Source organism: Micrasema longulum, unplaced genomic scaffold (genome assembly GCF_059751315.1).
Source record: "Micrasema longulum isolate JH-2025_06_02 unplaced genomic scaffold, ASM5975131v1 h1tg000256l, whole genome shotgun sequence".
NCBI classification, from domain to species: domain Eukaryota; kingdom Metazoa; phylum Arthropoda; class Insecta; order Trichoptera; family Brachycentridae; genus Micrasema; species Micrasema longulum.
Genome location: NW_028277461.1, coordinates 446,781 through 467,922, shown reverse-complemented (window position 1 = coordinate 467,922; position 21,142 = coordinate 446,781). Strand labels below are relative to the sequence as shown.

Here is a 21,142-nt window from a genome sequence, read left to right as displayed (position 1 = left end):
TTTTTTAGTGTAAAAGGAATATTTGAGTTCTTCAACAACTAATGATGGAAAAATAGGAATCTAGTTATAATAGGAATATGTTTTATATATAAGAATATAATTTTAGTTTCTTGAAAATCCTTTCTCGTTTCATAGATGTAGGTAAGTTTTTTTTAATTTTATTTCTTTTCAATTTTGATGTGAAAGTATGTACAATTATATATAAAATAAGTAATACACTGACACTCCGGAACGTGCCTGTGGTTCAGTGGAGTGCCTGAATCTATAAATAAAAAAAATATATATTGAATGTACCTATTGTATAAACATTTTAATTTTTATACAATGTATTTGTATTTTATTTATTTATTTATTTATTTAACTTTTTGTACATAATGTTATTTGTACATTGGCGGGCTTATTGCCAAATGGCAATTTCTTCCAACCAACCAATAAAATAAAAGTTTTAATTGGATTAAATAAAGAAATAAAATAGAATGAGATTTGACCCTCGGACCTTTGATCCGTGAGTCCACTACACTACCATAAGACCACGAACGGGTTTTTATTTATTTGTTTGTTTATGGTGGAAATTATAGAATAATAGTTTTAAAAAAGATAAGAGATTAATAGCAGATCTTTAAGTAATTTATTTATTAATACAGATATTACACAATTTCAGTATTGAACAAGTATTTATTTTCATGTCCTGACATTCTAGAAAATTCCGCGCTCATTCGGAACTCTTGTATACTAAAATCAATTTAAATATATATTTATAAATAATTTGACACACATCAACACACAAAATACATGACAAAAGATGTTATCAATAAAACACTTTGTTCTTATTATCTTGACTTTATTTTAAAGCACCACTGGTTTCCGAAAGCACAGATCCTTCTATCCACAGGTGTTATTATAAACTAAACATAAATGAAAAATCTAGGTACTGGCAGAACTGGTAGGAGCTAAAAAAGTAGAGGGAGGGATCTGTGCTGTGTAGTGCTTTAAAATAAACCTTAGTGGTGTAAAAACCATGTATTTTATTAATGATATATTTGGGTTTCGAGCCTTCAGTAGTAAGTAAGTCGTGAGTAATTCACATCTTGCTGGAGGGTGTGATTTTATTTAATGCTGCGAATGCCCAATTGCATTCCACCGGAAACACTACTGACCAGTCCAACTCGTTAGCGTCCACGTCGCGAGCCCCGGGCAATGGGATCGCACTCATAACGGTGTGATCAGAGCAGATAACGAGAGGATGAAAGGCGAGTTTCTGGCGCCTCTAAACCAGAACCAACCAGCTAAGGGAAGGAACAATGTCAGAAAAATCCACCAGAGAAGGCAACGGGAAACCACTGTGGTCATCTTTTCCCAGGAATTACTATGGCGAATACATCCAACAAGCAGTTGTCCTGGCCTCGGAGTAGCGCAGTGATCGCCAACGTCGGGGAGACCTGATAAGGCAAGAAGATACAATATATTGCGACTTGATATTATGACTTTTATTATAATAACCGTCATCACCATTCATTTCTAAGTTGACTATTGCTAATTAGTTAAAACACATATTAAGAATGATTAAGAATCCATTTTAAGTTTATTCATATAGACATATATACATATACGGGTAATAATGAAGACATCATCATCATTATCATCATCTTTCCCTTTCCGCACCTAATGGTGCATAGCGCACTGCATTGGTACACCAATCGTAGTGCATCTTGATCGTTTGTATTACATGAAAGTAAGATGATCAGTCTTACGCTTCAGGTACCAGTTCAGGAACTATAAAATACTCTAGTGTTAAAACACTTTTTTTTTATATATTTTATTTTTATTTATTTGGAAGTTCAACAAGAATATATAAAATACATACATTTTTAAGTAAGCATTACTAACGTTCTTTATATATATTCTCAATTATAGAACTCCACCATCTTTCATAAATTATATAAAATAAGTGTGTAAAATCAATTTAAGTAATAATAAAGATTACGTTTAGTGAAAGATAAGAATAAAGATCGAGTTAAAGAAATAAAATTGAGTTTAACTACATTTTTTTAAGAAAAGAAAAGAGTAAATAAAAACATATAGGATGTAATAAAATAGACTAAAATTAATTTTCATACACAAAAATAAGGATTAGGCATTTGATTTAAAATACATACTAATATTTTTTCTATAATCGTTTGCTCTATCATGATAAATGTCAATGTTAACTTTTTTTTCTATTTTGTTATAGAGTCTTAACATACTTGCAAGAGGGTTAAAATGTGTAAAAATATCTTCTTAAATAAAAATTTCATATCAACCACGTCGGGAATCGAACCCGAGACCTCTTGCATGGTAGGCAAACGCGCTGACCACTACACCACGAGGCTGACTGGCAGCATTGACACTACATTTATCCTGCAGCAATCTTATACAGTTGTCTTAACTTTGAGCACCGGCCAAATACACATAGAATTTACCCTGTGCCCGGCCCATTTTTGTAAAATTTCATGCTTTGTGAAGGGTTACTTAAAGTGTCATAATTATGAAAATACTGGGTTGAATCAATTGAAACTTTTATAGACCGCTGGTACACCGCGTGAAAACACGGAACCGGGACACAACACGTGGTTATATAATCACGTGTTTACACGGCTCCGGAATACAAAGTGTTAAATATGAACATTGTTTTGGAGAATATAATATATGTTACTCCAAGTTCATCGAATTATAATAACAATCGTAATTTTTCAGTATTTATTGGATCAATGCTGTAAAAAAAATAGTGTTCCAATTACAATTGATGAAATAATAAAAATACTTTTTTCAATTACGACTCTGAATACATCCCTCGGTATTATGCAATTATGAAACTAAAAGTTAACTTAGGTCCGCCAAATTGGATAACAAAATAAATTGTAGAAAGCGACTGTACCAAAGTTGAGTTTGCAACCAGAAACTAACTATCGTGCATTAACTAAGCTAATTTGTTAACAATCGGATCGATTTCCATATTATAGCGGCGGGAAGTTAGCGAATCCTTCGCTCTTCGCCCGCTTTCAGTATAATTTTGTTACTCGAACTGATCAGAAGAATAGAGAGTTAGTATCAGAATGTAATAAATACTTTCGTTCTTTGGGTAAAGGAAATAATTGGATATGAAACTAGCACGTAAGTCAAACTTATAATATAACTTCATTTATACTTTTATTTTTGTCTTGAAAATTTCGAAGTCATATATTGAAGAATTTTTTGCATTATTTATTTATTATTGACATTAGTCAAGTCACCCAATGTAGTAATAAAAATCAGATTGTGGTCCCGTGGCAAGTGTTGTGAGTTGAGAGGTTCAAACCCCATTCTATCCCAACTTGATTTTAATAAAAAAAATAGTGAATTTTTAATTAGTGAGTTATTTACAACTCGTTGAAAATGGCCGCAAGATTGAAATAATCATACGAACGGGAATATATTACTTTCTTTAAATAAAAAAACTACACTTTTCAAGCTTGGTCAATCGTCGACTAATGAGTAAGTTCAGTGCAACGGAAAACCGCTTTTTTTCATTGTACCTACGCGGTAAAAATTAGAGCATTTAATTTTATAGCGAAATTTCTTGAAGAGGCATGAACTTTTTTTAAATATGGTTAAAAAAAACAAACTAGTTTGAACTACGTCACAAGTTCTTCCAAAAAAACCAATGATGGTTTCCGGTTTCCGGTAAGCCAACTCACCAATCAGCAGAACTCTCCGACGACAGTTTGTAACTTCACGTGCGGAGTAATTTCAAAATTACACATTAAAAAATCGTGGCGCTGATGAAACGATTCGTAAATATATATATTTGGCTTAGTTTGATAGTCCATTAATAGGTAAAAAAAAAAAAATCACTGAACTTCCTCATTACAGCGTGAATTTACCAGTAGGTACCACGGGTGCATGTACTGAACCAACGTGCTAACGACTTCGATGTCTTTATAATAAGAATTTTAAATAAATAAAAATGTACGTTTGTTCCCTATTAAACAAAAATAATGGAAACACACTTTTTATGATTTATAATTCATAAAGTGATTAAATGAATAAACAACGCTTTTATACTATATTATATTATGTACCTATCTGTTTCAAATTTTTGTAGTGTTTCTGTAAAATGCATTTCCCTAAATTTTATTTGTCTATCTAATCATTTATTTTTAATATCATACACACCATTTTCTCTCGTCTACAGCATTCTCTATTTTTTTGAATCTATCTATTTATATCAATACTAAAATATATATATATATAAAAACTGTAAGTTCTTTTATTTATTTATACTGTATTTCTTTCATTTTATGTCGTTTATGTAGGTGTACGCTTTACATAACTTATATTATGTATGTAACACCCGTATGGACGCAAAAACTCATGTTTTTAAAAATTATATTTTTCAAAAGTACAGAGACACACCTTATAGAGTAACAAAACATGGAACGATGTATGCCTATGAACTTGCCCAGACTCGCTATAAAATCAGTGTTTAGAAGGGGGGCAATTATTGTTATTAACTGATCGTATTTGGGTATCTTTAGTTTATTTATGTAATTTAGAAATAAACTGCATCATTGAGTTTAACTCCATTTTTTAACTGGCAATATTATTCTTATCCTTTTCTTTGTTTGTGATTTTTTAAGCTTTTTCACATGTTTTAGTGCATACGTGTGTGCGCGAGAGGTGTGTGTGTGAGAGTATGATAAAAACTGTAATGATGGAAGTAGGGATTAATGCGGCTTTGAATTTCGTCAGAATTTTATTTTAAAAGACGTTGCAGAATCTATGTCGATGTCAAGAACTTATATTTATTTGTATGAGATCAGGGCACGATTGATGGGTGAATTCGTATTGCTTTTAAATATGTAAAAAAGTTGGTGTGTCTCGTCCGCCTAGGTGGGATATTTAAATGAATCAAGGAGAGTAAGTCTTGGCAGTCAATTCAGGCATTGAGTATTTTATGTATAAATAAAACTTTTTCATTCTTAATTTTGTGAGAGAGTGATGTATTTTTTTTTGCGTCGAAAAGAAGACAGTTTTTTTGCGGCTCTTTCAATACATTGCACCAACGTAAATTTAAAATATTGGATATTTCGAAATTCAGAAACATTGAGTATCTAGCAATGATTGATTTTTAATTGATTAATTGTAGTATTGAACTACAAAATATATTATCAACTCTTAGTACACACAGTTTTTTAAACATCGAATTTGATGGATCTAATTTTTTTATAATTCAGGCCTTCAGTATCAAATGTGGCCAAACGACCCCATATCCATTTTCAAGAAAATTTCGAAAATCTGCAATAGCACTTTTTAATTTAAATACTGCCAAAAAATATTTATTTGATAATATTTGGTGAAATTAACACTTTTAATAATTAACCTAAAGGTTAACATTACAAGGAACATTATTTTTATTTAGTATCAAATATGCAGTTGGCAGCTTTTGATACAATTTTCAGCATTTGGCCATCTTTGATACTGAGGGCCTCGATTATTTTAGTAAAATATTTTTTGAGAAAATAAATAAGAATGAAGGTTGGTTCTATAGCATCCTCCCCAGCATATGATGGCATGTTATAAGATATCAAACGTACTTCTTCTTCTCTTAGTGCCCTGTCAGGTATCCCCAACGTTGGCAATCACTCTGGCAAAAATCTCCCTGTCCTGTTCTGCCCGGAAAATCTGCTCCACAGTCCTGAAGGTCTCGTATATTTCGCAGCCAGGACATTTTTTTTTTCCAGCCCCTCTGTGACCCTCAAACTTGCCTTTCAAAAGTAAATGAAGCAAGTGGTACTTTTCTCCGCGCATTCTATGCCCAGATATGAAATTTTACGAATTTTTATGGTGGTTAAGAGTTCTCTGTTCCTTCTAGCTCGGCTTATGACTTCGGAGTTCGTTATCAGGTCTGTCCAAGATATCTTAAGCATTCTGCGATGCAACCACATCTCAAAAGCCTCCAGCCTGTTGATAGTGTTCACTTTCAGAGTAAAAGTCTCACAGCCATACTACAATACAGACCACACGTAACATTTTACCAATCTTTGCCTTATTTTCAAGTTGAGATTCAAATGTACAATGACACAATAAATTTAATTAATTATCAACTGATAACCTTGTCCACTTCAAAAAGTAGGAACAGTTTATGACTTTGACTACTGTGCCGTGAGCTTAATATCCAACACGATTAACAAGAAGTACGTATTATTCGTCAAAATAAATCAATGTTTTAAATATTGTATTTTGTATCTTTTTTAAAAATTATTTGAAGCAAAAAGCTTTTTTATATTTGTTAAAGCTTATTTTAAATAGTTTTAAAAAATGAGAATAATGTTTCCAACCCCTTTTTTCTCCCTTAGCCACATCAACTTTACCCTCACTGTAAATTTTATATCATGTTAGTTTGTAATTACCCTGAAGAAGGCATAATATTTGCCGAAACTAGTTGGTTATTTTTTTTTTTATATAAAGTGGTACGTACAAAAAAAACAAACGTATTTCATTGTAATGTATTAAAGCATATTTTATTGTCCCAACATCAGAAATATAAGACTGTTCATTTTGTGTTCATCCAGCAAAACGATCGATACGTAGCAATTTGTATACAAATTACTAATGCAGTACCCTTTGCATAATCATTTTCGTTTGATGAATAAAAAGAACATGTGGTTATTTACACACTCAAATATTTCAAATTGAAATGTATCGTCTAACCAAAAAAAAACGCGATTATCTGTATTATGGGCAAGGTTTGAAGGTTCCATCGAACCCGTTAAAAGTGCCATGAGGAAAAAAAAACTGTGTTTTGAGTTAAGTACGACATTTAATAGACTTTGTAAACTGTCATAACTAAAGAGTTCATTAATAAAACCGCAAACGAGTGCTTAACAGCAATGATGCGTGCAACATGATATTTATTTACAACCAAAAATTGTTAACGTAAAATAATATAAAACAATACAATAATTGTTGTTATTCAATACATATACTTATATTATTTAATATTGATCTGTAGTCAAAACGTGAAAATCTTTAGTAATTTTTCTCAGTTTAACGCATTTAGATTTGTTCTACTCAAGATGGGAGGTACGAAATATCACTGATAAAAATCACAATATATTATGTTGGGGAAAAAGTTATTCCGTATTTTTCGCTTTATTTCAATGCCTTATAAAAAGTGTTACAATCATTCAATTTAAATAAAATATGCGCCGTTCTGTTTGATAACTTGTTGCTAATGAGAATTCAACTTTATAATGCCCGTCTCGTAGAAGCCCTTGTCCCTATTGGCAAAAAACTCCGACAAACAATTTTCACAGACCTCTATTGAGGCCAAATTTGTACCCCCAAGCGCGTTGGCCATGGACAGAAACAGGCAGTAGTCACTTGGTGCCAGGTCCGGACTATAGGGTGAATGCATAAGAACGTCCCACCCGAGCTCCCGGAGCTTCTGGCGCCTCATCAAAGATGTGTGCGGTCTGGCGTTGTCCTGATGAAACACGATTCCTCTCCTATTCATCAATGATGGCTGCTTCTGTTCGATCACCAGCTTCAAACGGTCGAGTTGTTCACAGTTGAGGGCAGAATTGAGCGTTTGGTCATAGGAGAGCAGCTCATAGTAGAGTATTTCCTGCCAATCCTACCAAACACACTACAACCCCTTCCTGGCCGTCAGTCCTGGCTTGGCCACGGTTTGAGCCGCTTCGTTGGCTTTCGGCCACGGTCTCTGTCGCTTGACATTGTCGTAAGTGACCCACTTTTCAACACCAGTCACCATCCGCTCCAAAAATAGATCGATTTTGTTGCGATTCAGTAGCGATTCGCAGATGGAAATTCGGTCCATGAGGTTTTTTTGCGTCAGCTCGTGTAGCACCCAAACATCGAGCTTTATTTTAAATCCAGCCTTCTGCCAATGGTTCAAAACGGTTTTCTGATCGATATTTAGCTCCTAGGCGATGCTACGACTGCTAACATGACGATCTTGCTCGATATGTTCTATTATTTTATCGACATTTTCGACAACAGGCCTGCTAGAGCGTGGTGCATCATTCACCTCCACTACACCAGAACGAAATTGCTCGAACTACTGTTGTGCAGCACGAACCGAAAGAGTATCGGCTCCGGATACATCGCAAATTTTTTTCGTGTTTTACCCTTTCAGGTTGTAAAAATGTAAAATATGGCGACTTTCTTCCTTTCATACTCGACGCACGATAGTTCACGACTGAACCGACCAGGCGCAATACTGTCAAAGAAGCGTTTGTAGTATACACTCACACTTTTACAACGCCGTATCGTATGATTCGATGTGACCAATATTGAACAAGATATACTTAGTTTTAAAAAAAACCCGCGATATACGAAATGATTTTTTTCCCAATTAATGATGTTTATAATTTAGTTGATGTCTTTTTTTTCGAGTCTTTTCTGCATGTTTCCATGTTTAACTGAGATTCCCTGCGGTGCTATTCTGAGCCGCTTTCGCGGCCGTACAAAGCATTTTATCTTGCGTATTTTGTATGTAAATACACGAGATAAATGGTTTTTCTACGGCCGCAAAAGCTTTTGGAATACCAGTCCTAGGCACAATAAAGTCACGTGTGTTGCATGGGATTCACAGTTATTTTTTTTTTAAAACAATAATAATAGCGTTTTATTTTAACTCCCGAATACTCTGATTTTAAAAACTCGAATCCGTTTCCTGTAGCCTCGTAAACTTGTTAGATTGATTACTGGTTACATGATTGGCGAATTTTTATTGAATCAAATCAGACTTACGCCTACGTTTTATATTAACACAATCCAATAACCTACTTATAAACTTAAAATCAGTGAATAACAATAGCTTAATGTAGAAATCAAACCTACGCTACGTTTACATGATTCTACCTATTAATATCATAATATATTGCCTCCTCTTTCACAATATTTGCTACTCGATTGTAAAATAATCTATCCACTGATGTCTGAGACGCACCGCCCCTTCTTTATTCACATTTAAATAACGATTAAAATGTCACTATCTGAATATTTGATATGATAATATTTGATATGTCACCATCCTTCTCCCTTCCCACTTTTATCCCCTCCTCTCTTCATTGTACGAGTACAGTATAGATTTTACTTGATTTCTTTTGTATAATTTTTTTTTCATAGAGTCTTTATTCAATAAAGTATACACATTTTTACAATATTAATACATTATTAAGAAAACAAAGTATTAAAATATATTTTGTACTGATAAACTATTCAATAATAGTTTGTCATCGGGTGCTCAGATATTAGTTTTAATAAATAATCAAATTAAAGTGTACATACATACATTATACGTATAAAATAATGAAAATATACTATTTTGTATTTGATGCTTTGAAAAATATTATTTAGAAAAAAAAAACTCAACAAAACCAGATAAAAATGGTTTAAAGAAATATTTTTTTGAAAGTAAGAAAATAGAGTAAAATAACACAATTAAAATTAAAATAGCCACTTACTTGGATACATTTTAAATATAGGATAAAAATATAAACACATACATAAATAGTGTGTGCTCATAAATGTAATCAAAACAAGATAAAAAAATAAAACAAAGTAAAGCGAACATTTCAATTCATATCTAGAGAAAAAATTAAAATAATGAGAAAATTAAAAGTACCTATTAAAATTAAGATCTAAAAAATGTAAATAAAATAAGAAAGAAATAAAAGAAAAGATTAACCTAAGAAAATAACAAAAATGTATTCAATGGGAGATAAAAAATGTTTTACATAAATTATAAATCAATATAGGAACGTTCTGTCTACTAACCACATTTGTAATAAAAACATAATTTAATTTTTATTATGACATGTTTTCATGTCAAGTGGCAACATATTAAATATTTTTGGAACAATATAATCCAACGTACGTTGTCCATATTTATTTTTAAATTTTGGTACAACTAGGCCATCAACAGATGATGTAAATCTTGTTAGATAGCTGTGTTCTAATTTATTTTTATACATCTAGCTGAACATCTGTTGGATAATAATTTTGCTCCATAAAATACCCTTAACTGGTAAAACATTTAATTTATTATACATGAATGGAGTATTATGTCTCTGATTGTATACATAATTGGGTGCAATCAATTTGACAAATGCATTTTGTATATATTTAATGTTTGATGCACAAGAATGTCCTCAAGCGGTGATCCCGTATCTCATTATGGATTCTGCCAGAGACAAATATACTAATCTAAGTGTTGGAGAGAGGAACTAAAAACTTTAATTTGTGCAGTTGACTAACTACGGATCTTAACCGTTTTCATAACATGAATATTCCACTTAAAGCAATCAATAGTTAAACCTAAATAAACATATTCGTCCACAATGTCTAATTTATTGAATAAGCAAACTCTATCAAAGGTAAATAAAATTAAATGATCCTTAAAACGTTCACTATCTAATTTATTGCAAAAGAGAAGGAAAACATGTTTGAAAAGGGAAAGTCCTGTCTTTGGCTGGTTTAAGTGGCCGCTTTGCATACTGTGTAATATCCACTATTCTGCCTATATTTAAACATTATATGCTCATATATGCTACTTATTTTCTCAAATCGAACGGGTAGGGAGGAAGAAAATGCTTTAAGAACATATGCCCGCCCTTTTATGTATATAAACTGTACATATATACAAAGTGTTAAAATAAATAAAAATATCTGGACTGGTTACAAAAATAAACATTATTGAATACCTGTAAAATACATAATAAAAGCTTTCACCCTCCGTTGGGGTAACCAAGCAACAAATAAACAACCCCTGCACTAGCACTAGCTAGATGTAAACAATACGATATTTTTCTTTTTTTTTGGGATTTATAAGAAGTTTAGTGAATAATTATATGTGAACTATGGCTTCAGGAAAGAAAGGAGGCCAAGTTCAACTCCAGCAAGAAATCAACACCAGCGAAGAATGGCAGAAACTCCTAGAAAAAGAAGGCCTCATAGGTTGGTACCACATTTCCGATAAAACACGCAGCGAATCTATTTCAATATTTAAATTATACACTGAAGAAGCGGACTAATTTGCATTTCATATCAATGATAATATCATAACGACTTTAGCTTTATGCTTTTGAGCGAAAAACCCTATTGACTAATTTGAATATTATTGAAATGCTTTCGTATTTCACTCAATTTCATTGCAGGGAACAGAAATGTCACGATTCTTTTACATTCAGAAAAACGAATATAAAACGTACATCACTAATTGATTTTTTCGCTTTACTAACACTATAAAATGTAGTCGTAATTAATAGATGTGGTATGTTTACATTCAGTTGTAGATATTTATTCGGAATGGTGTGGCCCGTGCATCGGAATGGTGGGAAATTTGAAGAAATTAAAGGTAGAGATCGGAGGTGATAATCTACATTTGGCAATAGTAAGTAAATAAGACAAGACAGTGAAACTATTTTTTTAATTTAACGGTGCTATAATATAGTGATTTAGAGATTGATGGATTGATGGATTATACTCGTATAAAGAAAATTGTATTGTAAAACTATTTTTTAAATTTAACGGTGCTATAATATCGTGATTTAGAGATTGATGGATTATACTCGTATAAAGAAAATTGTATTGTGAAACTATTTTTTAAATTTAACGGTGCTATAATATCGTGATTTAGAGATTGATGGACTGATGGATTATACTCGTATAAAGAAAATTGTATTAAAATAAAAATGTCTTCAACAATGTTTGATTATGTCCAAATGCTTGCAGACTGGCTGGATTTCCTCCCTAGGGAGTTGTTCGTATTTAAATTTATTTCAACAGAGAGGGAAAAAGTTTTCGAGAAGGGAATATGGAAGTCTAGGCATTTACAGGGCTTATGACCTGTCATTGGCTGGTTTAGAATGTTACACAATGTGTAAAGTGGCCACTTAAACCAGCCAATGACAGGTCATAAGCCCTGTAAATGCCTAGACTTCCATAATCCCTCCTCGAAAACTTTTTCCCTCTCTGTTGAAATAAATTTAAATAAAAATGTCTTCTTCATTCTGTCGCTAACATTACAACACTGTGTATATATTTTGTTGTATTTATGTTCAAACGACTGTGCTACCGTGCGATTTTAGATTTAGATGAATATTTTACTTTATTTACTTTGTTGGTAGTATACTCAAGCAAGATTACTTATGCAACAATATGAATTGACCTTTTTGAGCTATATTAAAATATATATTATAAGGTTTTTTGATCCTCTTTAAAAGCCGGTCTTAATTGAGATTGAGAATTGTATGATTTGTCAATTCAATAAAATAAAATATTTATACTTTTATAGGCAAAATCTGATGGAATCGACTGTCTCAAAAGGTTTCGCAAGAAAAGTGAACCAACGTGGATGTTTATAGCAGTAAGTTACATTTTTCATTTAAATTCTCTCTTAAGAGATTTTCTGAATATCGGATTTGAGACGATGTTTGATTAATTTACAGGGTGGTTTTATAGTCAATTTAATGTTTGGGGCAGATGCACCGAGATTAACCAGACTTATCATTGAAGAATTGAAGAATGAAGCGCAGGCGCAGAAAAACGAGAGAGAAAGAATTCAGATTCCTTTTGATCATTTGACACCCGCTGAAGAAGTAAGTTGAATATTTTCAATATTTTAATTTAACTAACAACAGGTTCATTAATTTGAAACAATGTTATCATCAAACTCTTAATCAACTAATTTCTTACTATGAAACAAAGTTCGGCAGAGTTCGGCGGTAGGTCTTTGGAAAATATTGGCCATTCCGAATATAACAAACTGTCCGATGAGCTAAAACACGAAAAATCGAATAAAAAATCCAGAAGTGTCGCAGTTATAAAATATTACCTAAATCTTTTTGATAAAGATAATTATTAATGTAATTTAAATAGATGGTGTAAAGTATTGTGTTTTATGTTTCTTATACAATAATGATTTCTGACTATTTTGGATGTATTAATTATGTATGATATTATGTAGTCACCAAAATTATTTTTTTCGTAGTGTCCCAAATGAGTTTCTTTAATAACTCCTGGGAGTGTAATATGTACTTTTTGTATTATATGTTTTATTAACAATAAAAATGTATACTTTTTTTTAATGTAGTAAATTAATTAAGTCATGAGGCTCGTACGAAAAATCCAACTTACTATAATTGTTATAAATTTACCGGTGTAGTATATGTATTGCCGAATTGTGCAAACCTTGAAAATTTGTAAGTGGCACAAGTATTTTGTGAATTTGCATAAAAATTCATTTAAAAACAGTCGAATGAAATTCCCTAATAAAACAATAAAATCCCACGATTTAATTTCGTACAATGATTTCTGCAAACGGGCAATTTGTACATTCTTTTTGTTTTCGCTGCATTTTTAGGCCAGGAAAGCCATCGAGGACAAGCTTCTGGCGGAAATAGCGGAAATAGAAAATGTGGCGGCAAAAGCTGCAAACGCGGAAAGGCGCCGGAAACGGTGTGAACTGATGGCGCCGTTTATTGCGGAACTGGACGTCCTTGTGTTTTGGCCGCACGCTTTTGATGGTCATAAAATGATTTACGAGTCGTGGGATCAGTTGGGTAAGTGTTATCAGATCACTAATGAAAATGTACTCATTACACTGTAAAAAAAAACAACAAATCAAACCTCATACCTAATAAAACTACAAGTACCTACAGTAAAAAAAACATTATTTATGTGTTCCGTAGTTTAAAAAAGATTAGTCAAATGTATTATTTTATATGACATACATATCTACATACCTACTATTTAAAAAATAAACACACCACATCATTGTTATGTTTCGTATAATTATTTGTAATACAAAAAAACAAACTATTAATTATCTCAAAATACTCATTAAAGCATAATGTATTACGTGAGATGTTTCTAATTTTGATTTTCATGTACATTTTTATGTTTTTTTTATTTTTTAACTAAGTGTAAAGCCGATTGATAGTCAAATCTTCGCTCCCAGGCTCAACAATATATTTATTAATAATGTGAGAGACACGAAAAGTTTAACCATTTAAAAAACTAAATAAAAAATGGGTCACGGAAAGAGATGCACTTAATTTCTTTAGCTAAATTGCTAGCAAAATATATTATTTTTTCTGTTTTTTTTAATAAAATATTTATAAAGTGTATTTTGTATATATATATATATATATATAAATATGTATTGCGTGTGTAGACACATGTATGTTAAGGGTGGATATGTGTGTGCGCATGAATATATCATTACACATGTGTAATTTTCATGCTGTCACGCTAAACTGATTAAACCTGTATACTCACGCAGAAGCTATGCCTATGTGGGAATTGTTTTTTTCGTATTATTTTGTTCTACAATTATTCACATGTACTGTTAACTTATGCAATTATAAAAGAAAAAATTCAATAGATATAAAAAAATATCTTATACTTCTATTATGTCGCTTTTTAATGCGTTCTAGTTTATATGAACTCTTAACCATTTTGTAAATTCATATTTATAATATAACTAAATTCTGTTTATTTTTTTAATTAAAGTCTTAATAGAATACAATGTTTATGGAGAAAATTAAGGGATATTTTGATTTTTTTAAAAAAACTTATGTACCTACTTTGATTTCTTCACATCAAACGCGATAAAACGTATTTTACAAGTTAACGTGAGAAAGCCTGCCGGTTACTATTTTTCTTATGATTTTATTATAATTATTTATTTGTTATGACAGGTATTTCTGTGGCAGACAAGGAAACCCTTATATTAACGAAGGACCAAATCAACGTTTTATTTTTTGATAGTCCAGACATTTTGGGAAATGAAGCTGCCATAAACGTCCTTCTCGAAAAACCATGTCAGACAATATTACTAAAAATTATTCCTGAAAGGGGTGACATTTTAGGTAAATCAGTTACTTTTATACTCAGAAGAGAGTTGTTATTCATTTTTTTAATTTAATCAATTAAGATATGTTTGTTACAGTTTTAATAATTAATGTGCATGTTTAATTATAATATTATCTTTATTAATGCTGTTCCTCCCAAAAAAAGAAGCAAGTTTGGTGAAGAACTGGCAGTGAATAGTAAAATCTTTGATTCGATTCTGAAAAAATAACGCATCTCTATGTCTGACCAACTAAGCAAATAGGCCCTTAATTCCATAAATTTTCATAGATGAGCTTTTGTTCCATTTGCCCCATCTGACCTTAATAAAAAAATAAATGTGCATATCGAATTCTCCATACAAATTTTGCAGAAAAGGTGAAAAGGGTTGTTTATGAAGATGTCGCTAAATCAGAGAAAACGCAAACTGGCAGTGATGATCCAGAAAAAGATGAAGAAGTATTCCACACCGTAGCGGAGAGACTCTCTATGAAGACTGAAGACGACCACATTATTCCGGGAATATACACTCCAACAGATCCCATCTCAAAGGCTGCTGCAATCAACATTCTTTTTCCTAAAGTACATACCTTCAATATGATTCATAAAAAAAAAATAGCCACATTCAACATTTGTTTAATACCAGATAACATATTGTATAAAGTCTGTCAAAAAGTGTAAAGCACTATAAAATCAGAAATAAAATTTTATTTAATTTACATCACCAAAGGTAGCTTGTATTGTAATTTACCAGCGGACCCGACAGACGTTGTCTTGCCCGAACGTTAGCTTGGAAAAATACTTTTTATTGATAAGTAGGTACCTAGGTACTTGTTTGTGATTAAATTCCAAAACAAAAATTGTTAATAATCTAATATTGTATTAAAGTAGGTACCTAGGTACTCGTTTATGGTTAAATTCCAGAACATAAAATAAATATTTTTTCAAATATGGCATTCTTTTTGCAAATGTCAAACTCTGGTTTTCTCACCAACAGAGGGGTGTACTTAAGTAGGAAAACGATTTTTTTAAATGGATTGAATTTAATATTATTTTAGTATTACCAAAAATCCAGTAAAAATAAATAAATGGTAGAAAATATAAGGAATTTAAGGAAACGATCTGATTAAAATCCACAAAAAACAAATGCTGTTTATAAACATTCCAAAACAAACTTATTTTATACACAAAAAACAACATCTTTAATTTTTTTTGTAAATGCATTCTCCTCGAATGCAACCCTGGTTGATCGATGAATAACACATTTATGCTCCTTACTTCTTTTTTACATATTAGTTAAAGATTTAAATATCTACGAACACGCATAGCGCAAAGATCTATATTTCTCTGAAAACGGCACGTAAATCGGTTAAGCCGTTTAGGAGGAGTTCAGTGACATCACACGTACACAGGAATTATATATATATATATAAAGAAGATAATCATTTTAGTACCTACTGCTGTTTTAAAGTGTTACCTTAAAAGATAAGCTATTAGAACCCAACTACTTATAATTATTTTTGATTCTTTATTAACCGACTCTTTTACACTTTATTATCAAGACAATTTATCAGACTTTGAATTTAGTATGAATATTTATTTATCGCGAATTATAAAAAAAATTACCTGCCTTGTGGTTAAATTAATTGTCAGCGCGTTTGCCTACCAAGCAAGAGTTCTCGGGTTTGATTCTCGACATGATTCACGTGAAATATTTATTTAAAAAGGTTTTTTTTACACTAGAATAATTCATAGTACCTGGATAGGCACCTGAAGCGTAACACTTACTTTCATTAAACAAAAAATATAACTATACACTGCAATTGGTGTACCAATACAGTGTCCATTGTACCATTGGGTGCAAACAGAGAATGATGGTGATGATGATAGAAAAACAATGTACAGCAATACTATGATATTAGTTTTTTATTTTCATCTACATAGTTTTAAAAAAGAACCTCTTGAAAGATCAAATAATCAAAACAAGAAAACAAGTAATTATGTTTAAGATGCTCGAATTTTTGAATACCTAATATATGCGTTTTATATTTACATGCCTTTGAACAATAATGATAATTAATTTATCTTATTCTGTTTGGCAGACAATTGCTCAATTCGTAGAACCCGAGCTACCACCAGTGCCTCCTCATTTAGCACTTATATATGATGCATTCAAAAGAAGAGAAGTGTTAGAGGCATGTGCAGCACATGAAAAAGATGTCCTAAAATTGGGTTTCTACGCTTCTGGTGACCTTCAGAATGTAAAAAACATTGGGATAACTCTAGAAGAGTATGAAAATAACCATCAACAAAAGGAATAGTAAGAATTATCGTAATTTTTTATTTTTTATCATATTACTAGTATATTACAATAACAAAATTATAATTTATACAAAGTTGCTTTGACTGCCTAACTAGGGTTATTTATCCCGTTCTAAGACAGTCAAAAAAATATAAAAAAACAGTAATCAATATATAGAAACAGTTATAAAGATAGAGGACAATGTAAAAAACAAAGTAAAAAATGAAGTAAAAACATAATAATAATGTAGTAAAAAAACAAAGCAAAACCATAGTAAAAACAAAGTAATGAATCTAGTGAAAACATAGTAAATAACATTAAAAATATATAAATATGAATGTAAAAATATTTTAAAACTCAGTAAAATACGAAATAAAAACAGAATACATAGTAAGAAACATATTTAAAGTCATAGAAAAAAAATGAATGTATGTGTATAGCAAAAAGCATATTTTAAAAAACATAGCAAAATACCGAGTAGAAAGAGAAAAAAAAATAAAGTAAAAGATGTAATAAAAAAATTTAAAAATGTGTAAACAAAACATTTTTTTTTTAAATAAAAAAAATACATAGTAAAAACGAATTAAAAAGTCATGAAGATCTTAAAAAAATAAATCGGTAAAAAACTAAAAATATATACATATTAACCATTAAAATTCAAACATGTGTTGGCTATCTAACAGCCACCATCGACCCCTCAGACTATCTGCGACCAATTTCTCTGAGGAAAGTAGTCAGCAACCTCTTTAGCTTGTAGCTCTTGCAACATTTTCATGGTTCTGGCATAATATTATATAGCGTTTGTCCTATGTAGAAGTATTGCCTCTGTGCTAAAGAAGTTCTAACCATTTGTCGGGAAATCAGATCATTACTGGAACTCCGAGTCTTATAATGATGGGCAACTGATGGATGTATATCTCTGTTAATATGAGTGGCCACCACTGCTCTCAGTAAATATTGCTGTCTAATATCAAGCACTGCAAACTCGATGAATAAAGAATCACTCTGATATCTAAAAGGCTTTTTTAGAATGATTCTTATCGATGGCTTTTGTGCTTTTGCTGCTGGGTCCAACTCTGTCTTGGTACAGCTACCCCAAACAATTACACCGTACATCATGATAGAGTTTGCCAGTGCAAAGTAGAAGGATTTCAAGTCTTACTTTTTACATTGTGATATAATTTATTATAATGTGATTTTGCTTTGTGATATAATTTAATCTCATTGGAATTAAAAACAGTGTTATCATTATTACACTGTTTTTAATACCATGTGAAAATAATATGAGAAATGGACTGATTAAAATACAATGCGTAAACATTTATTCACCTAAAATTTTGATGGATTGTTCTTTGAAGATACTTAATTATCAAAATACTTAGCCAACTGGTGGCTGGCAACGGAAGTAAACCAGCTTAAAACCAAGCATCCATCTACTGGAGAATTTTTAACAATCTCTCTGGAAGAAAAAAAAATTAACATGGGATTTTACAGGACAACCAAGAATTAAATTATTGTTCCTTGGAAATGTGCTTCGTAGATTACAAAAAAGCGTTTGATAGCCCGCATACACCTACATTCTGGAAAAAGCTTGAAGCATATGGGAGGCCCATAAAACTAGTCGAACTTATCAAAGTCCTTCACTCAAATAGCAAATGCCAAATCAGAATTAACGATGTTGTCGTAGATTGGTTTGAGGTCATCACCGGCGTTCATCAAGGTTGCACTCAAGCACCATTCTTTTTTATAATCCTTATAGACTTCATCCTAAAGAAGTAAATTCCACTAAACCGAGGAATGTCCATCTCCTCCTCCCAAACCTAATGTGACCTAGAGTATGCCGATAATGCGGTTACATTTGATGATTCAGTCAGTGGTATTTAAGTCACTGTAGATAGACTAAATAGATACTCCACATGCATGAAATTCAAATCTTCATTACAAAAAAACCCATTTAATGTGTAACTCTTTGTGCCTTGATGTCAAAAATCCCCTGACGGTCAAACCAAGTTATCAAAAGGGTTAAGAATTTCAAATACCTGGGAGAACATGTTACGAAAAATGGCACCTTTAAAAAAAACTGGAAGTGAGGCTAGGAATAGCAGGCGCCACATTCAACAGTATAGGCTGTCAGGAGATCGGATATTTACTCAGTGAAAACTAAATAACGCCTGCCTAGCACCTATTCTCCTCTGCAGATGCGAATCATGGCACCTCACTAGGGCCCAAAACAGCGAATTACTGAGGTTTGAGAATAGATATCTCAGAAGAATCTTAGGTGTGTGGTGGTTTGACTTTATAAGGAATAAATCAATAAGAGAACGGACGCATTGACGCACAAGCGGAGATGATACGATTGGCTTGATCATATACTGCAAATGCCTCCCGAGCCTTAACCAGGCTTGCCTACTTTACAAGGCATCAGGTTCTCGACGTCCTGGACGTCCGCTGCTGATTGCAGGTCATGTCAGAACTACGGGACGCGAACCTGACTAGGGATGCACAGATGCTGGCAGCCGATAGAGATGCCCGGAGGAATTTTGTGGTCGCCATATGCTCCAACTAGGGAGCGGACATGGAATGATGGTAATGAATGTGAAGAGGCGGCCTCCGTGGTGTAGTGGTTAAGACGCTTGACTCACGCACGGAAGGTTCCGGGTTCGATTCCCGGTGAGAACACAAAAATTAAAAATGTGATTTTTCTCAAGCCTGGGTGTTCTGTGATGTAATTCACCACTGTAATTGGGCCTCCTGGTCTGTTGTGGTGCAAAAAAAAAAAAAATAATAAATAAAAAAGAACAGGACGGTATGGTTAATGATATCAATAAAATAAATATTCTAAAAGCAATTTAATTCAATATTAAGAAGTATTAATATTCTCCTGTAAAATATTGTTTTGGTTCTATTGCGATGTTGGAGATAGTGGCTTGATTTGTTAACAGATGAAGTAAGCATTGCACATTTTTATTTCAGTGGTGAAAAATTGGTAATAATGCTGTCAAAATTAAACAGTGATACAGTATCTACATTCATGGAATTTGGCCCAACTTACATAAGTCCTAATGCAGTTGAAGGAGCAAAAGAATGCAGTGTCTTCTTTCCACCTGGTTATGGAGAGAAGCCACCAGAAGTTGTTACCAAAGTCAAAAAGAAGAAGGGAAAGGTATTATTCTTTATTCAAATTTATTTCAAATAAATGATCTGTATTTCAATAATATAGTCAAACTAATCCCTAATGGAAAATCCACTAGCATGAAACTACTCTCTGGCAGCAGGAAGTAATTAGATATTGCAAATAACGGTGTTTGTTTTTAGAAAAGGGTGGATGCTTCTAAAGCCGCAGAAAAGGTGGAATCAGAAGTATCCGAAAAAACTGCTGAACAAAGTATTGCAACTGAAATTGAAGAAAATGGAGATAAAATTGAGAGTGATGATGGTATGGATGCATTAGAAGCAGAAGAGGTATGAAACACACATTTCATCTATAAAATAATTACTTGTAATTAGATCTATCATTATCCATTTTAATATATTTTATTTCATGATCAGGTCGAAAATGGAGAGGACGAAACAGCTGAAGGAGAGGATAAAGCAACGTCCCCGATACAAGACGCATAATATAATTGTTTTGATGAAGCGCACAATCTTTTTTTGAGTTTGCTTGAATGTGAGAAAATGGCTGTGCTGCATCTATGTATTTTGACAGTAAACAGATTTGTCTGCAGATATATTTCTTTCAACTTTTATTTTTTTTATTATTTTTTTTTATTTATTTCTTCCCCCTCATCCCCACAAGTCATTAATAGACAAGCCACAATGATGTACATAATATGACGTTTGTTCTTTTTTAATTATGAAAAAATCACTTTTATTTGCTACCAGAGTTTTATAAACAATATATTATTGGAAATACAAATATCTGTGCTATGGAGGATTAAACAC

At 32.0% G+C, this 21,142-nt stretch overlaps 1 protein-coding gene and 1 non-coding gene across 2 annotated transcripts; one reads left to right on the top strand and one right to left on the bottom strand.

Moving 5' to 3' along the window:
- Positions 1–2,296: 2,296 nt before the first annotated feature.
- On the bottom strand, positions 2,297–2,369 carry TRNAG-ACC (transfer RNA glycine (anticodon ACC)). Its single transcript has one exon. It is a non-coding gene; the product is annotated as a tRNA-Gly (tRNA).
- A 541-nt stretch (positions 2,370–2,910) lies between these two features.
- LOC148283174 (uncharacterized) lies at positions 2,911–20,924 on the top strand. Its single transcript, XM_088223921.1, has 12 exons — positions 2,911–3,150; positions 10,915–11,001; positions 11,334–11,437; positions 12,341–12,412; positions 12,495–12,644; positions 13,409–13,607; positions 14,748–14,918; positions 15,272–15,480; positions 17,001–17,218; positions 20,174–20,363; positions 20,516–20,662; positions 20,750–20,924. The coding sequence occupies exons 1-12, from the start codon at positions 3,138–3,140 to the stop codon at positions 20,816–20,818; spliced, it is 1,629 nt and encodes a 542-aa protein (XP_088080047.1). The 5' UTR covers positions 2,911–3,137; the 3' UTR covers positions 20,819–20,924.
- Positions 20,925–21,142: the final 218 nt, after the last annotated feature.